This window comes from Dendronephthya gigantea, unplaced genomic scaffold, assembly GCF_004324835.1.
Source record: "Dendronephthya gigantea isolate DGI-Jeju-01 unplaced genomic scaffold, DenGig_1.0 000027F, whole genome shotgun sequence".
NCBI classification, from domain to species: Eukaryota; Metazoa; Cnidaria; class Anthozoa; order Malacalcyonacea; family Nephtheidae; genus Dendronephthya; species Dendronephthya gigantea.
The window spans coordinates 2,098,013-2,125,277 of NW_021163037.1; the positions used below are offsets into that span (position 1 = coordinate 2,098,013).

At 36.2% G+C, this 27,265-nt stretch overlaps 2 protein-coding genes across 5 annotated transcripts; both read left to right on the top strand.

Moving 5' to 3' along the window:
* Positions 1-1,961: 1,961 nt before the first annotated feature.
* LOC114523395 (ankyrin repeat domain-containing protein 29-like) lies at positions 1,962-24,268 on the top strand. Of its 4 annotated transcripts, XR_003687018.1 has the most exons (16): positions 1,962-2,229; positions 13,069-13,182; positions 14,176-14,274; positions 14,564-14,668; positions 14,879-14,977; positions 15,802-15,900; positions 16,982-17,080; positions 17,727-17,828; positions 18,336-18,434; positions 22,371-22,440; positions 22,561-22,711; positions 22,824-22,945; positions 23,139-23,347; positions 23,549-23,747; positions 23,916-24,010; positions 24,196-24,268. XR_003687018.1 is itself a non-coding variant. In XM_028544293.1 (10 exons), the coding sequence occupies exons 1-10, from the start codon at positions 2,215-2,217 to the stop codon at positions 18,944-18,946; spliced, it is 930 nt and encodes a 309-aa protein (XP_028400094.1). In that variant the 5' UTR covers positions 1,962-2,214; the 3' UTR covers positions 18,947-19,613. The 4 variants fall into 4 exon arrangements, 3 of the variants coding, with proteins under 3 accessions (XP_028400094.1, XP_028400097.1, XP_028400096.1); XM_028544293.1 differs by lacking the exons at positions 22,371-22,440; positions 22,561-22,711; positions 22,824-22,945; ... (2 more) ...; positions 23,916-24,010; positions 24,196-24,268 and adding an exon at positions 18,848-19,613; XM_028544296.1 differs by lacking the exons at positions 13,069-13,182; positions 22,371-22,440; positions 22,561-22,711; ... (3 more) ...; positions 23,916-24,010; positions 24,196-24,268 and adding an exon at positions 18,848-19,613.
* On the top strand, positions 22,402-27,143 carry LOC114523319. Its single transcript, XM_028544197.1, has 11 exons — positions 22,402-22,440; positions 22,561-22,711; positions 22,824-22,945; positions 23,139-23,347; positions 23,549-23,747; positions 23,916-24,010; positions 24,196-24,268; positions 24,717-24,905; positions 25,185-25,263; positions 25,351-25,749; positions 26,831-27,143. Exons 1-11 carry the CDS (start codon positions 22,402-22,404, stop codon positions 27,091-27,093), a joined length of 1,818 nt encoding a protein of 605 aa, XP_028399998.1. The 3' UTR covers positions 27,094-27,143.
* Positions 27,144-27,265: the final 122 nt, after the last annotated feature.

Consider the following 27,265-nt stretch of genomic DNA (forward strand, 5'->3'; position numbering starts at 1 on the left):
GCCCATTGGAGTGAAATCATGGAAACTTAATTAGACAAGAATTTCACCTGCAGACCCAATCACAAACTGACTAACAGACATTTTGGTACGTGTCAATATTCAGTGTTAATATTATGATGGTGCCAACCAAGCAAGCTGAAAAATTAGCTTGACCACGATGAGAGCCGAACTAGCGACCTTTGTTCTGTTTAATTCATATACCTGAGTCATTCACTATTAAGCTATGACTTAAGCTGTGATGAAGAAAAATAATTTTTAAAGAAATGAAAGGCAGAAATATTCAAAAACATATCAAAAATTCTAGATGAAGTTGCAGCACCGAAGAGCATTGACGAGGTACGAGTTTTCTAAAAATTGTAATTTATTCAAATCTCTTACGTTAATTGTTGGTAATTCCACTGGAAAAACAAACTAGTTAACATGAGCCGCAGGCTATTCGGGCTGCCTAATTTAGTACAATTCTCATAATGTGTTACGTAATTGTAGGTGCCAACGATTGCCATCATGGGATCAGGAGGGGGATATCGGGCTGCGTGTAGATTATGGGGGTATTTCGTGCAATTCAGGACGCCGGTGTATTTGACTGGTCTTCATAGTTACATGGCACTGGACTTTCCAGCTCATTATTGTAAGTAGTGCAAATCTCAAAAGACTTCATTACAGGTATAAGCGTATTCTGTATCTATGATTTCACCATTTTGTATCCGAAACCAAAGTTGCAAAAATCTTATGTAATGGACGGTTGACGTTGGGTGGTTTTGTTAGTGCGCATGCACAAAATTTTGAACGAGTAAATACTGTAACGAGTAAAGAGTAAATCAGCAACGTCCTGGTTGGCTAAGGTGGAATGTTTGTATTCAGTTGAGAACGTCAGCAAATTATTCAACTGTCATTTTCCGAACTATTTTGTAAAAATATTTCACAAAGTAAAATCAGCCCCATTGAGAAATGTGTGTGTGAAAAAATTGAAAAAACTCCACATTTGGCTAGACCCAAGAGGACAGTCTAGGCTGCTATATAACAATTCATATATCCTCTTAACATAGTGCTATTGGGGAACTTATTTCTCTGAGGATTACCGGTTACCGCTTATATTTCATCTTCAGGCAATCCATCTTGATCGTCATGTTTCGTCATCACTTCATCCTCTGTAGTTCTAACTCGACTTGCCTCTTTCTCTTTTCTGTAAATACAAAAGGCACATACAGTTACGACCCGGTAATATCAAAAGGGATTTCTGTTAATTACAGGTCTGAATTCATGTGTTTTTAGTATACAGCTAATTCAATAAAACCTGTCTTTTAAAAAAATTAAACCCCAAACTATAGATAATATTTGTATATGTTAGTTCGCTGTCACTGCATTATCAAAGTTTGTATCAGAGTATTTAAAAAATTTACTTAGCAATAACCCAGCACAAATGGGGGCGACGAATCTCTCTTATCAGTCTGTGTGAATTCTGACGTGTACGTTATCGCACCAAAACGTTTTCCAAAAAAGCAATTAAGTTCAATTAATCAAGAAAATGCTGACAAAATTAGAGAATGGTATTGTACGCGCGACGATCATGTGGCGGGGTGATAATGTTTACGCGATGCGTATATGTGATATGTACGCGTGGTTTGTCATCAAACATTCGCGAACTAGATTTCATCCCACTTATGATGCAAGACCACGTTGCACCCGGTTTTAATTATGAAGCTTTTCCTATATAACAGTAGACAACATCGTACCAGGAATTTACATGGATATAAATGTTTGGCAGCAGCTAATACTGCCATTATTCACTATAGGCATCCACGGGTAAAACTAAAACTATTCTATTAGTTTGCGCATATTGAAAGTGAAAATGTAATCTAAAGTGGGATCGTAAACATATAAATATATATATATATAAATATATACAATCCTAAGACAGTGTCCTGACCGTTAATTGTGTGGCCACAAATGGGCGTTTAATTTCTAATTTATTCCAAGCCCCGACGCTGGAACGCAAAATATCAAAATTTTCTTTGATCTTGGCCGCCCAGCCTTAGCGTGACCGATATTACACGGATGTAGCAAATATTTACGTATTTGCATGCTACATCCGTACCTTGTCAGACCTTAATGAAGTTATTCGATTTTATTTTGCAAATTGTGACTATACTATATCTACATTGCAATGGCTGAGTAAAATCCATTTGGCCCAAGATCACTGTTAAGACAGAAAGAATGTCTACAGAACAGGTAAGCGTTAATTTCTGTTTTCATATAGGATCATTGTGCCTATGACTATGTTTAAATTTTCATGTCTGAGATGAAATTCCAATATGTATTAAAACATAGTATAATAAAATGAATCAAGATTGTGAAAGCATGAAATAGGTAATGATAATTTGCGATATAGCATGTGTATGAAAGGAATATCACACAATCTTAGACAAAATACACAAATGACCTTAACCTTCTGTATATCCCTGGGGGCTATTGTCTGTATAGCATAACAAAGAAACGCAATGAAGTGGGCGACACAAACATCACATTAAGCATTGGCACAAGTCTCCCTGTATAAACCAAGGCCAAAGAGATGCAATTAATATAACCTTACACATAATTTTCCTGCCTTGTCTTGTTTTACATATATTGGATTGTATTCAAGGTTTGGTCTTCCTAGCTCACACTCGGGTTAATAATTAACTTTTAGAGTTATTGCAGGTCCAAAAGCACATGACATATATAGGAGTTAATTGAACTAATTTATTTCATGCGCTGACATTAGTGAGGAAGTGTTGAAAGCATGAAACACAAATATTATCATATAGATTTAGCAGTATGAAATGTAATTTAAATGATTCATGCAATTTGTCACAATCCCAACAGCATGCCTAGTAGGTGTGGTATAGGGGAAACACTGCACCATTTTTTCAAAAATTGGTTTTGTTGCTTTTTAACTAATGCAGTGTATGTGTGTTAATTGTGAAATAAAACCCTTAGTAAAATAAATATCAATAACGTAAATGATGATAGGAATAATCAGTTCAAATTGTGTTTGTGATTACGAATAGTATTAGGATTATTTTTATTAAAAGAACAATGCTCTGTTATAATGTGCAAACTGATGTTATCTTTAAACCAAGGCTGTGCTATTCCCCAAAGGCATTTCTGGGCTAAGAGCATTATTATATATTGCTTTGTATAGAGACCATTTCTTAAAATAACATTTATATTATAACATAAATTAAATTGCATGTACTATACTATTATAACACATGCATAAAATAAATCAATGTAATAAATAATGTATAATTTTATATACCTTTCTGGGCAATATATAACCAGCACTTTTGTTAGATGTGGTCATTGTGGTGCCAACAATTTTGATCCTAGAATAGAAAGAAAGCATTTCCGTTAATAGAGATTTTCAAGGTAAAGGACACTATTGCAGGGGGAGGAAAATATGAATGGTAGTATAATTAATGTGTATCACTTTTATTTCACTGCATATTAATTAAATTAATTAATCATGGAATCTATGTTGCTTACATACCAGCTAGGAAGTTCCCAAACCGCTCAAACAGATGCTGAATCGACAAATGAATTTTCAGCTAACTCGCTTGGACTTTTGGTTATTGTAATTTTAGTTAATTTACCCTGGAGTATTTGAAACAAATGTGGATATCATGGACTGTGTATTCTTTGCCTTTCTAGCTATGTTGAACCCAGTCCTCGGCTGCCCCAAACGCCTCAATCTTTTATGAAACTCGCACAACAGTGACAACTCTTTTATAATTAATATCCTTACTTTCTTATCCACGACGACTGTCAGGATATGGCATACCGAGCCTATTGCCTACTCGTCTTTTCGAGGAATTCGTGGGCCTATTTCAAATTTGGGCGCAGACGTGCTCGTGGATTCACTCCTTCACGGATAATTGTTCGAAAGCCGTACGGCGCTTAAACGCTATCCACCGGGATAACGGCGAATTTCTCAAAAGTTATTGAAAAAAGTTATTATAATCCAGGTTATACCAAACAACGGGCAATTTGGAGCGATTGAAAAATCACTATTCTCCAGTACCGCATTTCACCTTATCAATCGAATATACCACATTCCGGTGTATTCGACCTTCGCTACTTTTTTATACGTATAGGATTGATTGGCCCTCCCAAAGATCGTGTCTCATCACCACGGTGATTTTTTCGTACAGTACGGCTAAAAGTTGTATCCGTACCTAATTTTATTAGTGTTCAGGTGCTCAGGCAATATAACATACCAATACAAAGGGCGAGCACGGATGAAATTTGTACGGGTACCCATATGGGGGAACATGGATAGGGGGAACTGCTCGGTGGCCCCCCACTTTGTATACGGCTGGCTGATCCGTTATGAGTTGTTATAAAGTCCTAACAACTTGAAATTTACCTTCGGATATTTGAAGGAAACCATTCAGATCAATTTTAAAGATTATGTTCATTTAAAAATGAGTCAATTTAAAGTTCACAAAATATGCTTTTATTTCTTATTTAAACGCACTTTTCATGTCAGTCATCTTGTACGCTATCGAAAGAGCCCTTTAGAGTGTAATCGTAGTTCAATGACTAGTGCATGCTGGGAATAATTTAATTACTGCATACAGCGAATTTCACCTGAAAATGTGATCACAAATTGTCTAACAGGCGTTTTGGTACGTGTCAATTATTTCAGACGTTGTTTTGGCATTTTTTTGTTAATTACGGTGAAAGATTGATGGAATAAGACATTGTTGTCTTTTATAGAACTTCGCTGAGGACAAAAATATACTAGAATCGATTTTGCTCTGATTGACTAAAATTTCCTACTCATAACACCTGGATTATTTATATTCATTAGAATATTAATTCTCATATACCTATTAATATTAATTCATACACCTGAGTCTATATATATATCCACAATCGCTGTTCAGTGTTAATGAATTTACGATCAACATTTACCGCGAAGAGAGCAAAAGCTGTGGAACCTACGCTATATACTCACTTCATCTAGCAACGTCATCATGCTGAAATGGCGATGCCACAGCAGCGCGGAAGAGGTGGTATCGTTCGAAGTTGGATTCAAGTGGAATGCTTATATTTTAACATTCGTGAATATCGTCATTGCCATATTCGGCGTATTGTCAAATTCACTGGTGTTGTACGGAACATACAGGAACAAAACTTTGGGAAAGGTTTCAAAGGCTCTTTCAATGCTCCTGGCTGTAGAGGGCTTGGTTTGCGCTGTGATAGTCCAATCCTCATTTATAGCCGCTAAGTTTGTAGTCTTGGTAAATATTTACAATCCGTCTAAATTTGAGTATTGCGCGCTGGGGAATATTCTTGTCTATGGAGCGAAGTTCTTGGGAGGATTTGCAATCGTAACTCTTTTAGCCATTACAACAGATCGTTACATAGCTGTACTCCACCCGCTTCAATACAAACCACACAAGCGCTCTTTCTTCAAAGTATTCATATGTTGTCAGACCATACTACTAATCCATTTCATTCTGAGTGATATCTGGACATGGTATCAAAACCTTTCAAGAATATTTACAGCCCTATATACCTTTATTCCGTACCCGTTTACTGTATACGCTTACGCCAAAATCTACTTTAAATTGCGAGATTCGAACAAGGTATGGGCCAGTCAAGTTAATGGGAATCATTCCTCTTTAACCCGAGAAAGAAAGAAGAATCTGACAGTCACATCATTCTTGGTCGTTGCAACATATTTGTTATGTTATCTACCTCTGGTTCTCATGCGAAGTTTGAATCTGGAAGAAGAATATTTGGTTGTTCATTGGACCTCTTGCGGAATTGCAAAGGATCATGGTAGTTTAGTTACACGGCAGAATTTTCCATCATGGCCGCTTGCCATGTTCGAACAGAGAAAGAAGCTTTTGATGTGAAAATTTACGGAAAACTCTTATCATTTTGACTTCGGTTAAAGTTTTTTTTCAATTCTGTACGTCTTGCTTCATATTTTTTCCATGTCTCGGGTTTCTACGATGAAAATGTTTTGAAATATTCAGCATGGCGTACAGAGTTGCCGAAGCGTGCTGTGGCTTCGATTCAAGATGGCCAGACACAAATTTTGCTATCTTTTCCAATCGAAAGGTATGTGTTCAGTTAAATTACTTTTAAAATAAGCGGAACAAAGAGGATGATCGTTTCGCCGAGTTATACGGCAATCGACTGCTTTCTCACGGCTTGAGACACGAAAATGTTTTCACACTTGGTCGGTCTAAAATAACACATGTTTGATCAAGTGTTCTTTCCCAAAACCAAAACATTGAGCTTTTTTTGGCGCGAAAAGTTACCGTTTGAAGTATAGAGCTGTCTTGTTTCAAAAATTTTCTGTTGTGTTGAAGTGCTTTTAAGTGCTTTTAAGTGCTGCTTATGCGTTTTGGTGGAGTTTTTCAACGACGTAAAATTCACGCGATTCAAAATATAAATTGCTCGCTTGGCCGCCAACCTATTTGGACCGTTTCTGGATATATTTTTCTTTAAAAATGGAAAACGGTGAAGAGTTCCTTTGCTCAAAGTCTATTTTGTGGACCAGAAACTTGAGTGGTATTCCCGCTTTCACCCATGAATTACTCACAAAACATTTGATAACTGACAGTTCAGCCAAACACGGAAAGCCACCAAATGCTCACAAGCACAAAAAGTATGGGTACCAACTCTTTAAAGATAAAATGGTTACCCAAATTTTAGTAAAAGCTAACCTCGTTAAAGGCGCTGAAAAGTTTTTCCTGGTGAAAAGTAATGTGCATGCTTCGATGAAAAAAGCGAACTATTCAGTTTATGTGCACCTACGCCAGGACACTGGTAAAGTAACTCATGCAAGTTGCTCATGTAAAGCTGGAAAAGGTGGTTGCTGCAAGCATGTGGCCGCTTTGCTTTTTCAAATTTTAGACTTTATTCAACTTGAGTTAACAGAAATACCAGACGACTTGACATGTACACAATTACTACAGCAGTGGCATGCTCCTTCCAGTGAAAAACTTGAATCTGCATTATTGTTTGACCAAGTTAAATTTAACAAGGCAACCTGCAAAAAAGACAAAGTGCACCAAACTGTGTACAACAACCCAGCGCCAGCTTTTGCGAAAGATGTCAGTGAAATTGACTTAAAAAAATTAGGTGATGGGTTGAAATCTGTAGACACTTGCCAGTATTTTCAAGGCCTTCTAGAGTCAAACAAGTATCGCCCATGTGAACATGAACAATTTTTGGAGAGGTTGCCTTCAAAAAGGGCATTTACCAATGCTAACTTGCATGCAAGTCAACTTTATAATGACAACATTAGAGAGTCCATTTTAAAAGAAGTATCTATCCCTGATTTTGCAGAAGTGTGCAAGCATTTACCTTCCAAGGAATATATACAATTTACCAAAGACACTTTATTTAAAACCAAACAACAAATGATTGACATAGAGTGCAACACAAGGGGCCAGTCAGATTGCATGCAGTGGTTTCAAGAAAGACAGTCTCGCTTGACTGCCTCAAATTTTGGTTCAGTTATGAAACGTAAAGAATCAATCTTTCCTAAGTCGCTACTAACAAAAATCCTTTCACCTTCATCAAACACATCAAAAACACCTGAACCATGTTTGTGGGGTAAAACTAATGAACAAACTGCCATAACAAAATACATGGAAGAAATAAGCAGTCACAAATCTATGTCAGCTTGTGTTCATTGTGGATTAATTGTTAATGCAGAAGCACCATGGCTTGGTGCCAGTCCAGACTGCCTATTATACGATTCTGCAGAGACCACACCATTTGGGGTAGGTGAGGTTAAATGTCCATTCTCCAAGAAGGAAATGACAATTAATGATGCCTGTGAGGACTCATCATTTTTTTTAAGTGTGCCTAATGATAAACAATCAAAACCAACTTTAAAAAGAAACCACAATTACTATTACCAAGTGCAAGGGCTTATGGCTACCTGCAAGGTTAAATGGGCAGATTTTATTGTGTACACAAGAAAAGAAATATTTAGTGAAAGGATTTACTTTGATCATGAATTATGGTACAAAACAATATTACCAAAACTTACTATATTTTATTTCACATATATTTACCCTAAATTGGCAAAACAATAAAACTATTCAATTTCATGTTCTAATTCACAGTGACAATCATTTATCAAAGGTGGACAAAATAATGTTAAATAAGAACAAATGACCCATACTTTGTTCAAGTCTGATGACATTGTTAAAGGAAAAGTGTTTTTGATCATTCTAAAACTTTTAATGCGTCTTATTGCTCTTTCCACATGCACTCGGACAGCTGCAATTTTCCGTGTTTCCGTTTCATCGCTTAGTGAAAGTTGAGGGGCACCATTCAAAAATGGTGGTATATTCAGCCCCACACCAACTGGCATCTCACTTTCTATATCAAACCCCCTATCTGCCATAATGTCATCCCCTTGCTCAAGTAATTTGAGGATACCACAATCTTTGGTTACTTGCTTATCACTAGACCGCCCAGCATACAACTCAGACACAAATGTTGGATATCCAGCAGGGGAAATACCAAGCAATCCCTTAGCAGTGTTGTGATTTTTATAAAACGAAAATGTGGCTGACTGACTTCTGAAGGAAGTTGGCATTTCAATAAACAGTTCAGTGCAATCAATGATTACACGAGTATTTGGGTAGGTGTCTTTAAAAGCCTGTGGCATAGTTTGTTGTACATAGTCACGTGAGGCCCAAATGGGAATGGCTCGCAACCTGTGATACAGAAATTCTATCCAGGTTGTCCAGATACGAGAGACGTGGGCTTCTGAAATCCCAAATCGATTTGCTATGTCTGTTCCCATAAGCCCACACCGTAAACGTACAATAACCATGAACAACTCTTGTTCTGGTGACATTGACCTAGTTCGTCCCAATTTTGTTTGAGATTCTGATGTATATTCTACATTGTTACTTGAACCAGTATAGCTTAGAAAATCACATGCTGGTTGCAGGTATTCAAAAAAAACTTTAAATGTCTGATAATTTTGAAAACCAGTGTAAAATTTGAAGTTTGCATCACTGGCAAGAACATGCTCTATTCGAAGTGCACACTGTACGTATTTTGATGATAAGTCATTATATTTTCTTTGTAATTCAGCATGTTCGACTTTCAATTTTTCATAGTCTGACTCTTGTTTTTCTTCGTCAGTTGTAAGTTTTTCAGGTATGGTAGTTTCATTAATATTTTCACAGTTTTGAACCGAGTTGCAGCTTGAAATATGTTCTCTACCTTCCCTACTGTTCACTGTTTGTCTACTTGATGACTTAACAATTGTTGGTAATGAACCAAAGGATTTCTTTTCACCAGGAAAATGTAATGAACAAACTTTGTGGCTTTTCAAAGGTTGTTTACTTATATGTAATAAGTTTAGCCATGTTTCTCTCAAGCTTGAATCTTTGGGAAATTTGTGAAAAGACAACCCTGGATTTTTGACACTGTTACTTTTACAAAGTGGCACACAACAAGTTGTACCTCCGTACTTTTTGTCTTTAGTGGTCTCAGTTACTTCACTATCGTTACTTTCCATTTTTAAAGAAAAATATATCCAGAAACGGTCCAAATAGGTTGGCGGCCAAGCGAGCAATTTATATTTTGAATCGCGTGAATTTTACGTCGTTGAAAAACTCCACCAAAACGCATAAGCAGCACTTAAAAGCACTTAAAAGCACTTCAACACAACAGAAAATTTTTGAAACAAGACAGCTCTATACTTCAAACGGTAACTTTTCGCGCCAAAAAAAGCTCAATGTTTTGGTTTTGGGAAAGAACACTTGATCAAACATGTGTTATTTTAGACCGACCAAGTGTGAAAACATTTTCGTGTCTCAAGCCGTGAGAAAGCAGTCGATTGCCGTATAACTCGGCGAAACGATCATCCTCTTTGTTCCGCTTATTTTAAAAGTAATTTAACTGAACACATACCTTTCGATTGGAAAAGATAGCAAAATTTGTGTCTGGCCATCTTGAATCGAAGCCACAGCACGCTTCGGCAACTCTGTACGCCATGCTGAATATTTCAAAACATTTTCATCGTAGAAACCCGAGACATGGAAAAAATATGAAGCAAGACGTACAGAATTGAAAAAAAACTTTAACCGAAGTCAAAATGATAAGAGTTTTCCGTAAATTTTCACATCAAAAGCTTCTTTCTCTGTTCGAACATGGCAAGCGGCCATGATGGAAAATTCTGCCGTGTAACTAAACTACCATGATCCTTTGCAATTCCGCAAGAGGTCCAAGTACATCAGACCGTGGTTCAATACGCTGTTCTTCATTTCGTTTTCATTTAACTCTATTTTGTACGGGTGGCGCAGTGCAAACATTCGCAAATTGGTACAACGGTCATAAAAATTATCGGAAACAGTTCAAACGTTGTCAGGGTGTAAAATGTATATGCAAAGATTTATTCATTGGTTTGTTAAGTGTACTTATCATTGGTTGCAAATTTACTAAATAAAGTAGCAAATAAAGAATAAGCTTTAAAGATTCAGTTAAAAAGTCTATAAACACTATAATTTTTAATCCTACATGGACATCGAACTATATACATGGAACTATAAGTGTATACATTAATGTTTAAATTTGCGTGCATCCATACTTCTTTAATGTCCATTTCCAATAAAAAAATTATATATAGTTTATGTCTTCTATTATAACGTTCGAATGTGCAATATGGCATGTAAAGCCGGTTTTCTACTAGTGATAATTTTCGCGCGAAGCGAATTTATTATTTTGTAATGATCATGAGCAATTTGTTCCAGATGGTTGCAGTTGGCAGCTCTGAAACAAAAGTAAAATATTGCTTCGCGCGAAAATTATTGTTAGTGCAAAACCGGTCTAATGAACAGCTGGGAAATGTTCCAGCTGTTGGTCTAATGAAGAATATTCAGTGTGATGCGAATCAATGTGAAAATTATTATTATTATTAGAGTAATATTTACACAGGAAGCTCCATCACATATGTGGTTTTCAAGGAGGCCGGTCCTGTAAAAATTGTAAAACCCCTGCATCATTTCATTCATTTGAATAGCATTTTTTGCAATTTTCACTAGATTAAACATTCCAACTTAAATATGGTAACTAACATGCACAAAGCAGGAAATATGCCATTTTGAAATTTTGACATTTGTCAGCTACACATATTCCTAGTTTGCGAGGACGAAATTGAGATAAGTAGTGACATGTCATGCGTTGATATACGGCTATGCTTATGTCGCAAGTGAAAACCAGACTTCAGTGTGCCTGGTTTTTCTGTAGTACATGGCCATAAGAAAAGCAAATCAAACATTCTGACTTGAAGGGTGGACAAAAAAAGTGGCCCCCAACGAATATTATGTGTTCAGTGTGTGAAGCCTGGTTTTTCTATATGGCCATAAGAAAGGCAAATGAAACATTCCCACTTGAGGAGGTGGTGGACAAAAAGTACCCACCGCCACACCTGTAACTTTTCACTAGAAATTAAGGTAGCGCCAATAAATGTTATGTGTTCAAAAAGCTCACTCACACTCACACTCATTGAGTAGGACATATGAATTTTGTTAATGCTGATCAATGGAAAGTTTTTTTCTGAATAGATGGAAAGATATAAGATTAATCACTGAAAATCAAGCCCCTATTCGGCTGGAAAAACCGCCATTGAAACGTTATGAGAAGATTAAGATCTCCCACTCAATGAGTTTGAGTGTGAGTGAGCTTTTAGAATACAGCCGAGAAACTCTGACATTAATTAATAATCTAAATAGCCTTTCTTAATCAATGGAAAGATTCAAGGAAGACATTAAAAATCAAGCTCTTGTAACGAGCCGAGTTCACTTCACACACAACGTGGTCTAGATCCAACTCTGTTATTCAATATTTTACATTGGGTACTGATTTATACTTTCGTTCTAAAGGGCCTGCACGCCTCCTTTAATTATCTAGAATGCTATATTTATTATCAACTGCTATATTTATATATTAATCTCGGGATCACTTGCAGTGGGGCATCCGCGGCAACTTACTTTTCCTTATTCTATTAGTTTATATTTACAGTTAATCCATTATCCGATATCCGTTAAGGCGGATTTCCACTTACAGCGAAATCGTTCGCTAGCGAAATATTTGCATATTTTCTTTTGAATTTTAACAGTATAAATAAATTAGTTCGACTTGACTGTTCTCAATTGAAAAGAAAATATGCAAATATTTCGCTAGCGAACGATTTCGCTGTAAGTGGAAATCCGCCTTTACACTCTAATACACACTCGTTATACGACGAGATTCAGACTCATTCCTGGACATATTCCACTCATTGCCGGAGTTTGAGTGTGAGTGAGCTTTTAGAGTATAGGCAGTAATGTTCCATTCAACGAGCTGAGGAACCAGGCAGCACACTTTGCACACAGCATGCATTATTCCGTTTCAGGCAGCGTTTCTGTCATTGTAACTTCTCCGGAACCGAGGGCACGCGATTGATGACAATTAATGTTATATATAATGAGATGCTAAACGAGTGAAAAGACGAGCCTTGACTGAGCTCTCTTCGCACCACAGTTAATAGAATATATATACATGGTTTGGAGACTAAATAAAAATACAATACAACTCGTTAACCATGTTATTGTCCAGGTTTATGCCAAAAATGGTTCCTTTCTGCTCAGGTGTCTTTTGTATCTTAGCTCCTCAACCTTGACTTGAAAAATATTTTAAAAGACCCCTATATCTGTGCAAAATACAATAGACATGTGATGAGAAGGAACAATTTTTGCATAAATCTACCTCAACATAGTTAGTTAGTAGTTGTACTGTAGTTTTATGTGGTCTTCAAACCATGTATATTCCATTAAATCTGTTCGTACAAGTAAAGGCCACATAAAACCCAAAGGCCACTGACATGCAGTTGGCACTTGCATGCGTCTTACCAATGAGACTTTACAAGAGTAAATTTAGCAAAAGAAATGTGAAATAAGATTTATAATTATAAAAATGTTATCCGACGTGCATAGGTGTAATTTCTTTTGCAATATAATGATATTATTAAGGATTATTTTTTCACATTTACAGGTAGCCAAATTAACTATGCAGGAACAATTTCGTGTGGGAATTACCTCTGGTCAGCTAGATGTTGTTGAAAAAATCATAGATACAACGCCATCACTGCTGCATTGTATTGACAAAGTAATTGATTACGTCTTATGATTTAAATTTTATTTTGTCAATTTTATTAATACAACTGCTTTCTCGACTGCCCTTCTTTATACCCGGCCAAATTCGGTATAACTTCAAACAAGACGCAGAGTTGGTAAAAATGGTGCATGGTGTTATCGAGCAAAAGTAACAAAGTAAGGCTTTCTTTATATATACAGGGTTTTCGTTTTGAATTTCGGAATTATTTGCATATGGCAGTCCTAATAGGAAAAAGGAAAAGAGTTGGCAAAGAATTTTTAAATGCACCCTTTAATTCATGCTGCTATAAGATTTACCCCTCCCTCTTAAGGGGTACGTGGTCTTGTGTCAAAAAAATTTTTGATTGTGGAAACCCAGTGTTTATATATACACAGTAGATTTGCTTGTCCGATAAGTAAATTTTGTAGATTGTAGATGGTAGATTTTATATATTCACTCGGGTTATTCATGCGGTCACGAATATTAAAAAGGTCGACCTGGTCACTGAACGTTTGCACAATGCTCGTCTTACACGATCATCCCGTTTACATATAAGTATGAAAACATGTTTATCGTACTATGAAATACCGACCATGATGAAATTTATTTATCTTATGTATATATGTACAGATCAATATAACCAGGGAGCAGCGTCGCAGCGTCTTCAGACAACTTAGCAAATTAGTATCACTATCACACTAACTCTCCTGACGAAGGCCCTCACGTCGAAACGTCGAGAAGTGTTTTGTCCATTCTATAAGCAGTTGTTATACCACATTTGATGCTATATACAGATCAATTCGACAATGCATATGATTAACGCTTTTAAATACAAATATACGTTACGTCAACTATAATATAAATCGACGTTTATATAAAACAAATACATAAAAATGTCTTCATTTTTGGTGTCTATACGCGACAATAGTATTAGATATAATTTCATTAAAGTATATAGGTAATGTAAATGTATTTATCAGGACAACATGTATTTAACATTTTCAGAATGGTACTACACCTTTAATTTTGTGTGCAGCTTATGGTCATATTGATGTATTGAAGTACTTAATTAAACAAGGAGCTAGCGTTGAACAGCGAAGAAAGGTGATCATATTATAAAATTCATGCATAATTATAGCCGTAGTATAAAAGTTCAAAGATCTAAACAAGTATAAGCATGGGAATCGAAATCTTTGACTTTACGAGAAGTTATTTTCAGAAAAATTGTTTCTCGTTTACGGCCGTAAAACATGTCAATCTCGTTAGCACTGTATTTATATAGAATTATACCACATGCATGCATACAAGCATTTTACTTACGGGATTTTTCCTCATGTACCTGAGATATCTTTTAAAATACGAAGGGAACAAGAAAAGTGTTTTGATTATTTAGACTGGTAAGACAGCTTTGTTTTTCGCGGCACAAGCTGGACATCTGGCTGTTGTTCAGGAACTTCTAAGAAATGGAGCAAGCATTGATTATGGTGCTAACATAAAGGTATTGCGAATAACTGAACTTTTGGGTTGCTTCTGCCACTGAGCGACTTGCTCGTAAGAGGCGTGCTGAACGGTTAATAATATCTTTGATTCATACGACCCTGCAATATTTGTAAAACAATCTTCGTTGAGTTACATTAGTGTGTAGGACTTAGCATTTCGATAGTTACATCATATTTCCTAATGGTTTCATCATATTTTTTTATTTAAGGAAGCGGCAACGTCGTTGTTTATTGCCTCACAATGTGGTTGTGTTGACATTGTTACCGAAATGGCTTCGTTTAGGCCTGCACTAAATGCATCAATACAGGTTAATGAAGGCCTGGTTCACACTGGCTGCATGGTTCACACTAGCTTTTAAGTATCGGGGATCCATTGTATTACTTTCCGATAGACAAAGGATTTTGCGCACCAGCGACCTCAGACAAAGGAATCCCAGATTCTTAGGACAAGTGTGAACCAGGCTTAATATCACTATGTTGATTATAATTGATTCAGTGCCTCAGTTTATGTTGAAGTATTTAAGTAGAAGGTTGTTGGTAATATTAGACAAAGAATTTAAGATATTTGTCTATGCTTGTCACCGTTTCTTAGTATATCGATTTTTTTATATAAATTAGGCCTGGTTCACACTAGCTCCTAAGTATCGGGGATCCATTGTATTACTTTCGGGTAGACAAAGCATTTTGTGCACTAGTGACCTTAGACAAAGCGAACCCGGATTCTTAGGACAACTGTGAACCAGGCTTAAGTATCTGGGATTCCCTTTGTCTGAGGTCGCTGGTGCGCAAAATGCTTTGTCTGTCGGAAGATAGTGTGAACCAGGCCTTAGGCCTGATTCACACTAGCTCTTAAGAATCGGGGATCCTATGTATTTTTTCTGATAGACAAAGCAACAGTGACCTCATACAAAGGGAATCCCAGATTCTTAGGACAAGTGTGAACCACGCTTTATTCCCTTTGTATGAGCGCAAAATGCTTTGTCTATTGGAGAATAATACAATAGATCCTCGATTTTTAAGAGCTACTGTGAACCAGGCCTTACATTGCAATGGAATTGAATTACGATGTTGCAATTATTTCATATAGTGGGAGTTGCTAATATCTACCAGTTTAATTCATTCCACGATTTAGGATGGTGCAACTCCGTTATTTGTTGCTTCTCAAAATGGACACACCGGAGTTATTTTGCGTCTGCTCAACAGTGGGGCATCTGTGAATAGATGTCGCAAGGTAATCTTTTTTACATTATTGAAATTTAGATCGCTGATAACCCTAAAGTATTAGGCCTAGGTTATACGTCGCATTTTGGTCGAATGCAATTCAAACAATGCATAATAAGATGATAAACCTGATTAAGCTTCATTATCATCTCATTATCTGTTGTTTAAATTGTATTCAACGCGACCAACATAGCGACGTAGCTATAACCTAGGCCTTAAAAATATCACTGTAAATTTTTAACTCTTCAGTATTGACATTCGTGAGGTCAACGCCAAAATATCCGTAATGCATGTCCCGACTGATTTCAGTCCACGCATAAAAAATTATATTTTTAAATGAAGTACCCCACGCGTGTTAATTGAGTGCCCCTACTTACGGGTAGCATTTTGAGTCAATTACTATTAATTACTAAAATCACAAATGCATTCCCAATCTTTATTTATATATTCATAGCCCCATATATGGTAATGCATGGATGCACGATACCATGTTTTACTAATACTGTGTATAATTTGTTGAATTGATTTGCTAAAGTAGCATAAACATAATCAGATGTTTCGTAACAACCACCCATTCGTTCATTTTTGCCATATGCTATTCATGCTAACGTTCTCAGTGTTTATGCAATTCATGTTATTATTATCTCAGTATTTAACTATATACGGAATATGCATGCATGCCACCATGCATTATCCCATTGTTTAACCATGTGCAATGCACGTGCTACCAATATCTCCGTATTTAACCATATGTATATGTATGCTACCATTATCACAGTGTTCAACCATATGCTATATATACATGCATGCTCCCATTATCTCCGTATTTAACCATATGCAATATAATCATGCTATACCATTATCTCCGTATTTAACCCTATCCTATGCATGCTACCATGCATTATCTCAGTCACTTAACCATATGGTGTGCATGCCACCATAATCTCAGTCTCCATTATCTCTGTAATTAACCATATGCTATGCATGCCACCATAATCTCAGTCTAGTACCATTATCTCGGTATTTAACCATATGCTATACATGCATGCATGTTACCACTGCGTTTCATCTGTGCGTATATTTTGATACAGGATAAAACGAGTCCACTATGGATAGCTTGCCAGATGGGGCATAGTGACGTTGTAAAGTTACTTCTTTATGCAGGAGCGTCCATCGATCTGAGCAGAGAGGTGCGCTATCGTACGTACATAGCTATAATATTGCTTTTTAAAGTAAATATAATTTAAAAGACCAAAACGAAATAAAGAATGCCAGGCAATGCTTCGATAACTGGTCGTAGAAAATCTATCTTTACTCAATCACTTGGGCCCTTAATTCCAAGATACACGAACGAATTAAAGTTTTTGGCCATAAACTGCCGTTTTGATTTGGGTAGTGAGCCCAGTGAACACTGGAGTCTGTATGCCCTGAACGATAACTCAGTCGCCATCTTTGACGCAATAAAAGACCGGTCCTTCAAATTGGTTTCAAAGATGGCAGCCGAATAACCTTTAGTTGTTGCTCTGCGGCCCAATAGAATATATTGATTAACCCTATAATTACCATGCGGCGGTTGTATAAAATTCTTAACTACATTTTGCATAGTTAAGTACTAGTTAATTTAGAAATACACGACTCTGATTGGCCAATTCTGTCACTAACTAGTAACTATACATGCATGTAGTTAAGAGTTAACTATAGCCTTTAAAAAACAGCAGACTCACGGAAGTACTTCCGGTATATGCCCCAGGTATCCAGAGGTTGCCAAAACTTTGCACTATTCTTACATCCCTAATTTTTTACTCTTTGATTTAACTATTTTCCTTGTGTTTTAAGGATGGTTCAACTCCGTTGTTCAAGGCCTGTCATAAAGGTCATGTTCGTGTCGTTGAACATTTGCTTAATCACCATATTAAACCTGACCTTGGTTTGTTGAAGGTAAATTCCCACAGCCGTATTTTCCCATGCTGTGCGGCAATAAAATCCAACAATTTCATCTCACACATCATGCAGGAAGGGTCAAAAACAATTACTATTGAATGGAACTGAGCACTAAGAAAAACACGTTTAAAAATTTATTTAGGTATTAGTTCATTTGGGCTTCGTATAAAAGTGTTTTATTCAATCCATAAATTTGATAGAGAATGCAGTTAGAAACTTTATTTGAAAATATCTATATATTATAATATATATGTTCCAACAAATATGTCGATGAGACTCCTTCAGACTGTCTGAACTGACATTTAAAAATGAAAGTTCAACATCGTCATTCAATGGGCGTACGCGACTATACGCGTTATAAAGCTATATAGTGTCTGTTTCACAGTCTTCCCATGCACAAGCATGCATATAGCATATGGAGGAAAGTCAAAGGCGCGATCGAAAACATGCCATAAAATAAATAATGTATATATACTCACTGGGTTTTTTGTCACATTTTATTAGAATGGACAAAGTGCGTTGCACGGGGCATGTCTCTTTGGTCATTTGAACATCGTGAAATTGTTAGTTCAAGCAGGTGCTCAAGTTAATATTCGAAATCAAGTAGGTGAACTTTTTTTCTTAATTGTTGTGCAACATTCACTTAAATCTCCCTTGGCTTGGCCGTTTTACTCCAAAAAGCTATCCGTATATAAATAAAACTGGCAGCATGCATAGGTTTTGAAAGTCACAAACATGCAATAGTGACGGATCGCTTAGTTCGCTTACGCCTGCATGCATGTATTCTAAAAGCTTGCCCACCCTCATACTCAGTTGCACGAGTGGAAGATCTGAATGAAGACGTATATATAGCGATCAACACAATCGTCATTCTTGTTCTATACTCCCGATTATTATTGCCTGTATAAAAGAAATCTGTAAATGGTTTAGTGATTCTTATGAGAAAATGAAAGGGAAATGTTAATTCCTCGGTCGTCATATATGTACGATAGAGAATCGACTTGTTTTGTTTATAGGATGGCTATCTTCCATCAGAGCTGGCAGAACTCGGGCAGTTCAGTGAAATACAGTCATATTTCTCATCACAAAACCAACTCTACTCGACTGCAGTTTAATCTATATTAATTGCACGAACAAATTCAAATTTTTTCTTGTATTTATCTTGTTTCTTGTAAACAAGATAAATACAAGAAAAAAATTGCATTTGTTCGTTATAGCATTGCATTTGTCCGTAAATTATATTATGAGAGTGCAATGTTACACGGTTTTAAATTATAACGCGTATCTTAAATTATTATCCGCTCCATGGAATGGAAATGGTGAAATTACCGTACTATATATAAATGCATGCATGCATTACATGCGAAATGAATGAAAATAAAAAATAAGACTTATTTGATATCTTCATATTTTGGTTTATGTACCTTGATTATAAGTTTTTCCAATCAATTGAAAGGACGACATTTTTACTAATGAAACCAAAAATTAAACTATAAGACAGTGCAGACCCAAATATGTTGACGGCAACATGGCTATACGTTTGCACAAGGTTGCCCATTGCATGAAGTTCTAAACATTGTTCAAGTTGAGAAACTATTTAGGGAAATTTGATTGTTTGATGTTATTTGAATGCCTTTTAATGCATTAAGCAGCTATTATATAGCCATTATTATTGTCTGGCCATATCTATGTGAATGATGTCGAAACACGTCAACTCATCATGCAGTCAAGGTATATACCCTTTTAGTGCGACACAGACTCGCTTTGATTAAAGTCGTAACCGCCATTTTTTATGAAATTTTTTTATTTGAATTTTTTTCTGCTTTGCAACAGATAATATGCATCGCATGACCTGTATGACACTTTTTTGCTCAAAAGTTTTGACTCATCAACGTAGCTAGAAACCGAAGCTGTAGCACTAAACCCTAGTTTGCATTGGCACATACATTCCTTTTTGATGTTCAACCAAGCCATTTTTTAATCAGGACACCTACGTTATACAGAATGTGTTTTTCAGTACGATCCTGTTACCATTTTTTCTTCATAACTTACTTAACCAAACAAACAGACGTCGCGGTGATGAAGGGCATGCATTGTTCCCCTGCATCAATTACAATTCATATATATGCGGATGGTTTTTTCTATACTGTTGATATATATACTATTTATATATATTCAATTATTTTCATCACCCCTTTCGTTCTTCAACAATGTCTTATATAGCGAATTAATTATCAGAAATGAAACGAAATATTATATCGCGAGTCAGGGATTGGGGAGTGTATACGTTTTCCGATCGTTTAAGATCAATGTATCCTTCAGCAGATCTTTAAATTTATCACACAAATCATGCAGAGCACATCACAGTCTGGCTAACGACGTTTATCACAAACTTTATCTCTGGACATCAGGTAAAATTATATACACTAACTTATTCCTCCAGAGGCTGAGCACAGCAGGAAATGGACTTTAAAAAAGCTGCTATGCTGGGGATTTGCATGGCGATAACTGTGCATGCATGCATTTAAATGGGCCATTTTTTAGACTAATTTCAATCAATGTTCTATAGAGCGATCTTCGAGTTATTTTTGCATGCCTCGTCAACATATTCGGCTGTATTAGATTGATGTTATCGTGAAGTCGTTACTCCAGTACAGTATAAACTGCATTGTTATTTATGCCAAAACCTTTGGAACACTGCACGAAGACATGTGTTTCATGTAAATGAAAATTCTAAATTCAAACCGTGAATATGCTTACTTACGGGTGGATTGTCAGCAAGTTTAACCAGACTTATTTAGTGTGTGGATATAAAAAAGTAGCCTTTAATAGAAAATTTGTGTTGTTGTTATGCTAATTCATGCTGCATACAGCAAGTGGTGCAAATCCACAAACTGGGTTTTGGCATGCTCTAGCTCATATTGGTTGTGAGATTTTTCAAAAACAAAAGAAGCATTCAGTTTATCAGGGTAAAACAATACGATTTTACGATTACAAAAAAAAACGGCGGATGTAGCCACATTTTCACTATGAATGTAAAATTAGTTGAGAAGGCGTAAAATATTCAAAAAAAAACCAACTCACTTCCTTAGAAAGAAGACAGGCGGTTATTTACGTTGTTGTAGTAGTAATTGAGTATTCCTCCTGTACTTTTTTCAGTCGCAAGGCATGGGGTATCATGCAGTTTTATTTGCTCGTGTGTACGCGAAAAAAATGACAGGTTTTCCTTGCCAAGGAGCCTTGTTCAAAAGCTAGTCATGCCAGCTTTTCCCAAGGAAAAATGCTCGTGTGTACGGCCGTCAAGGAATTGCGCAGTAGGGAACAGAGCAACAATCTTCGAGCCAATCGAGTGGGTTTTGAAAGTTTTATCATTTCTGTTTGTTTTGAGATTCAGTCGTATACATATTTTATCATGGCTCATATTATCGTAAAATATACTCATATTATCGTAAAATATACTGATATTATCGTAAAATATACTCATATTATCGTAAAACTTGGCAATAAGAATTGGTCAAGAAAATTTGTCAAGGAAAACTGGCTTGTACGGGACTTTATATATATATATATATATATATATATATATATATATATTTATATATATATATATAATATAATAATATATATTATATATATATATACACCCGTTTGCAAAAACGTTGGCCGCAGATAGATATATAGATAGATACCCGAAATCTAATTAGAATTGCATATGTGCTGTAATATGATTGAAATCCCATGCATGCAAATGTAATCATATGCAATTCTAATTAGACCTCGAGTATCTATCTATCTATCTATCTGCGGCCAACGTTTTTGCAAATGGGATATATAATATATAATATATATATATATATATATATATAATATATATATAATATATATATATATATATATAATTATAGATCAACAATTAAAGTAAATCCTGACGACATTCGCCGCAGCTCGCAGTCATACTGAATTTATAAATCAGAATGCTCGTTTCAAAAATTCGAAAACGTTCGACCAATCGTCGATATATTAACACGTAAAATATATGCATGTCAATAACATGTTTGTGGTGTTTAGTATTTGTATCAGCTGATTCAGCTCGGTCACAGATGATTGAGCAATACGAAAAAAAATAATTGCTTTAATTATGATCTTCATCACTGATTCTGAATTCCTGTCAGCGTCGTTGTGCATTGCTCCCTTTCAATTATGTTACAAGGTCATACCCCAACCCCCTAAAAAGCCGCAAATACTTAAAAAAGTCCAGCTTGTATTAGGGTGTTTTACTTCTGTAAAGTAATCAAATTACAATCAATAATGTAATCACCCCATGCCGTTTTTATAGCAGGGATATGTAATGTCATCAATAAAGATAGATATATATAGATCGAGGACAAACAGACTAAAACGTTTGACTAGCTATAGTAAAACGTTTCTATGCATGTTTTTAAGATATACTCCATTGTATATTGATTTCTAGAGATTAGCATAAGGTGAATTTCTAAAACGTGTTTTTTGTAATTTACCATGAAAGTGATCCTCTTTTAGGATGAACATGTTTTACCTTGAACTGCTTGTAATGAATGTCCTGATTTTATTTGCCTCAAATGAAGTAAAGGTAAGACGATTTAAATCCTAATTCTTTATTATCTTACCATTGTTCCAAAAAATTTGAAAGTAAATACTAAAACCAGTCTTCACGCGAAATCAAAACGAACGGCCTGATGTATTTTAATAGAGTGTGGATATTCAAACAGGCGGCTATGACCCTGGCTCTTGTAGCAAATCGGAAAGTGGTTCATTAAAATTGATTAAAAATCGCTTGAACTTTGACAAACTGTTAATTTGCACCGAGCAAAATGGAGTTTTTGGTTGGAAAACAACGGACGGTAATATTCTAAATAAGCCTGCATGTACATGATATCAGTTGATAAAGTTTCATTTTTAAACCCTTTTATGTATTTTTTCGATGTCCAACGTGAACTTACATTCCTAATTTAGGTTCTAATCCCTTTGGCGAATATTTCAACCCCGGATACGACTGTACGGATATTCTGAATAAGAATTTTGAAGCTAGAGATGGATTTTATTGGATACATTTGAATCAGAGTGTTCCCAGGAGGGTTTGTAAATTCATATACTTCCGTATAGCTACTACCTGTTAGCGCATTATAATCAATGAATGCGTCAGCGCTAAGAATACGTGCAAGGAAATAAGCGCCGGACTGAAGAGCTTTAACGGTGACCCCCCTGCCCAAAGTGCCCAGCTAATATTAATGCGGAATAATTCAAGTTAGTTGTCTGCTCTTACTCTAGGTCTATTGTGACATGACTACAGACGGAGGGGGATTTGCGCTAATTGGTAAACTCGATAGTTCTGTCACATGGAATGCTCCATCCAGAAACACAACAGTTGATCCGTTTGGTGAAGCTCAGTGGTCAAGTGATCTCGGTGACGTTCAAGTTCTTGACTTCAGAATACAAGTGTCGGCAGAAGAAAATTTGATTAAATCAAATGCTCACTGGTAAAAAGAGCGATATCTTGAGCATTGTGAAATATATTGCGAAACAGCGAAATATGTAAAAATACATTTCCCTCAAAATCTGCCAACCTAGGTTCATTCAGGTGCCCCTATACCGTTTGAATGAATAGTGTCGTAATTCAACACCTTTACACCAATGAATAATGGCCATTTTCCTGATAGAATTAATCCTTATCTTTTCAGGTCCTACAGACTGCGAAATACACGTCCTCTTAAGAACATAATGATCATTAATCAGGGGGGTTGTGGCGCATCATCACCAGGCATTGGTGACATCGATTACGTCAAAGACCTCCGGACCGAGAAAATTGTTACGACGAAATTCCGTTGCTCACAATTTGGACTGAATGTGCATTATCGTATTTCTCTAACGATAGGATGGGTTTGTTTTTACAGCTGTTGTTGTTTTGTTTACAGCTTCATAGCTGTTCGATGCATCATTCGTTTCATCGAATTCTTGCGAAAGTTTCGAAAGAGTTTAGGGAAAAATGTCTGTAACGGGTTGTGCCACCTCAATATGCTATCAACTGCATTTTACATTCATTCTTAGGCAATGATAAATGAATGCTTCAAAAAACAATGTCCTTATGGTTTTACTTTCAACCAAAGATTTCGTAATCGAATGACCACGTCAGGATCTTTTAGGTATATACATACTAATGAAGGCTATGCGTCTGAGTGTGCAGTTAAAAACGTATTTAATCGTATAATTTAAGATGAAATATATGAGGATCTTCGTTTCATCAAAAGATAAAGCACTAATTAAAAGTAGTTTGTGTTGCGTTTCCTACCAAACGTGCATGCATTTCAACGATTTGTTATTATTTCAGCTACAGCGTGGTAAGCAGTACATCAGGAATACGTCATAATTCAACCGCATTCATCGGCTGTAACAATACAGTGGTAAGTCAATAGAACTGTTATTCAGACCAGTCATGCAAGTAATACTATATATGTTTGCGGATACAGTTGCATCTTTAAACAGGTCTAAGTCAATAGAACTGTTATTCAGACCAGTCATGCAAGTAATACTATATATGTTTGCGGATACAGTTGCATCTTTAAACAGGTCTAACAAAAAATGTCGCACGAGGTAAAATGGATATTTGCCTAGACATCAGGTTTAAAAACTCTGGAAATGCAATTAAGAATTTAGGTTTGATTCTACGATTCTTGCTTGGATTGAAGTCAAATTAACCATGGCATCAATCTTGATTTTTAGCAGGATTGGTATACTTATAGATAAATAAGCCGTATGATATTAACTTAACCATTTCAACAAAAGAATCAAAGGGCAGACAATAACAATATTACTTATTCAGTAACTTAACCATGCAACCTTGATTTTTAGTGCTGCAGCTGCTCTAGCCCACCAGATAGCACAGAAGATCTCTGTGGCACCGATTGTAAGGCAAAACCTGGAGCAACTTTGATAAAGCATGTTTACTCGTGGTACTGGGTGAGGTCATCTTCTCCAAAAAAAGTTTGGAACAGATGTCCATGCAAAAGTTCAGGATCCATCGAAGACGACCTGATACCGGTTAGTAGGTCAAAACGTTGTGCCTAAGAGAGGTTAAGTTCGCCTTCTTTTTCTCTTCAACGATGACGTTTTGCTTGTAAAATATCGCACACGAGATATCTCACATATGCACATGCAAACGCAAAAAAACTCCACATGGAATGCTTGCCAACAAATAGCACAATAATAATGGTATTATTATGAAACCCCGCCCAACAATGTGACATTTTCGAAGTGGCGCTCCCCCCGCTCTTCCGCATCCAATTGCTGGTGCTACTGATTTTATGACTTCTTTTTTAGCTTAAGCTTAGAGTAAACGCCGCTCTTTTGAAGCTTGCAGCTCGTTTGGATAACTTGACTCAAGCGCCGGAAACTAAAGGTTTTGATAACTAATTTAGTATGTTTGTGACTAATTTTATGTATGTACATAATCAGACATTCCACAAAGCTGCTACTGATTTTTTAGAAACTGGTATTAGAACGTACGCAGTAGATTGCGCCCATTATTACAAGTCAGGTGTGACACAAGATGGTGTTTATACCATCGATCCTGATGGACAGGGACCATTTCGAGTTAGATGTGATATGAGCAGAAACGGTGGTGGCTGGACCGTGTTCCAGAAAAGACATGATGGAAGTCAAAATTTTTACCGTGGATGGTCAGACTATAAAGCAGGCTTTGGTGATCTTTACGGCGAATTCTGGCTAGGCTCTGATAAAATACATCGTTTGTCCAAATCTGGTCAAAACGTTTTAAGAGTAAATTTGATGGATTTCGATCACGTTGAACGATACGCTAAATACGGAACGTTTCGTGTGGCTGACGAATCAGACAAATACAGATTGACTATTGGCAGTTATTCAGGTAAACCAGTGGCGGATTCAGGGTAAGTCAGAATAAATTGCACAGCCTAATTTCCAATTCAAAATAGCTTAATTAATAACAACGCTATTGGGTACTTATTTCTAAAGAATACATAAAAATCTACCAATATGATTGCAAGTTAGAGCTGTGGTATTTTATTCTGACTCACCCTGGATCCACGGATGTAAACCACGCCCTGAGCAAAAGTAAAAGGCTGTTTAAACCTACAGCTAGATGGAAAGGTCAGATTGTCCGAAAGCTGTATAATTCCCCATTTTCAATTTTAATTTTCAATTCCCCATTTCTTGGTCTAATCCTGATAAAACCTTGACACTCTCTAATCAATTATTGCTAACTCCACTCTGTAGTTTAACTGCTTTTCAACCAATTTTACAAAGTTTGAAAAATCAATCAGCTGAAATCAATATCAAAATTAGCCTTAATTCGTTAAACTGGCCTCAAGGAATTATGGAAGATGAAGTGAAAAGTATAAAAAGCAAATGGGATGTTTCAAGAAAGGCATTTCAATGAAAGTGTTCGGAGGAGATTGTTGCATTAGGCGTAGAATTAGATAAAAAATGAGATTAGAGTAGCGCGGGTTTTAAGGTATTCATGGCTTGGGAGATGTTTAGCTACATGGACATGCCTGCATGCATGCATGCATGGAAATCAGACAGAACGCTAAGGCAGTTGACATCAGAGTTGATCATTTAGTTATCTCTTACTTGTATGCATGCATGCTTCGTATTGACTTCCTCTGATGTTTTCCAACGCTTTCATAAGTGTTTTTTTTTCGGTAATATTAATTCTGCCATTACAAAAATTACAACTTGCTACCGATACCGCTAACTTGATACCGCTAACTTTCTCTCTAACAGCTCTTGATACCGCTAACTTTCGGCACAATAGCGCAGAGATCCTGCATGAATGTGTATAATACTCGCTAGCTGAAAACCAAACACATTTCTCACAATGGCCTTATTAGAATTTAAACAAGATCCACTAAGAGAATATAAACATGTTAATTTTGTTTTGAATGTGCTATATAAAGTGAGGAGTTTATTTACTATGTTGTTAAAAGGTAGCGCTGGTGATTCCCTGGCTCATCACAATCAAATGCAGTTCTCTACCAAAGATCGTGATAATGATGCTAGTAATGGCGATTATAATTGTGCTGAATACTACAAAGGAGCTTGGTGGCACGAGGACTGTTATGAATCCAGCCTAAATGGCGTTTATCTCGATGCAAATCAATACAGAAACGACACCGGAATAAGATGGAACCGATGGAACCTTTATTCTTTCAAAAAGACGGAGATGAAAATTCGTCCAAATCAGTTTTAAGATATTTCTTCACAACCATAGAGTAACTAGCGCTGATTCACTTGCTGTTTTTATGATTAATTCCATTGTACGTATATAGAAATGTTAATATAACAATAAACTTGAAAACAAAGAGTTTCACGCAAACTGCTTCAAAATGATTGTACAATACGAGTCCCGCTTCAAAAATAAA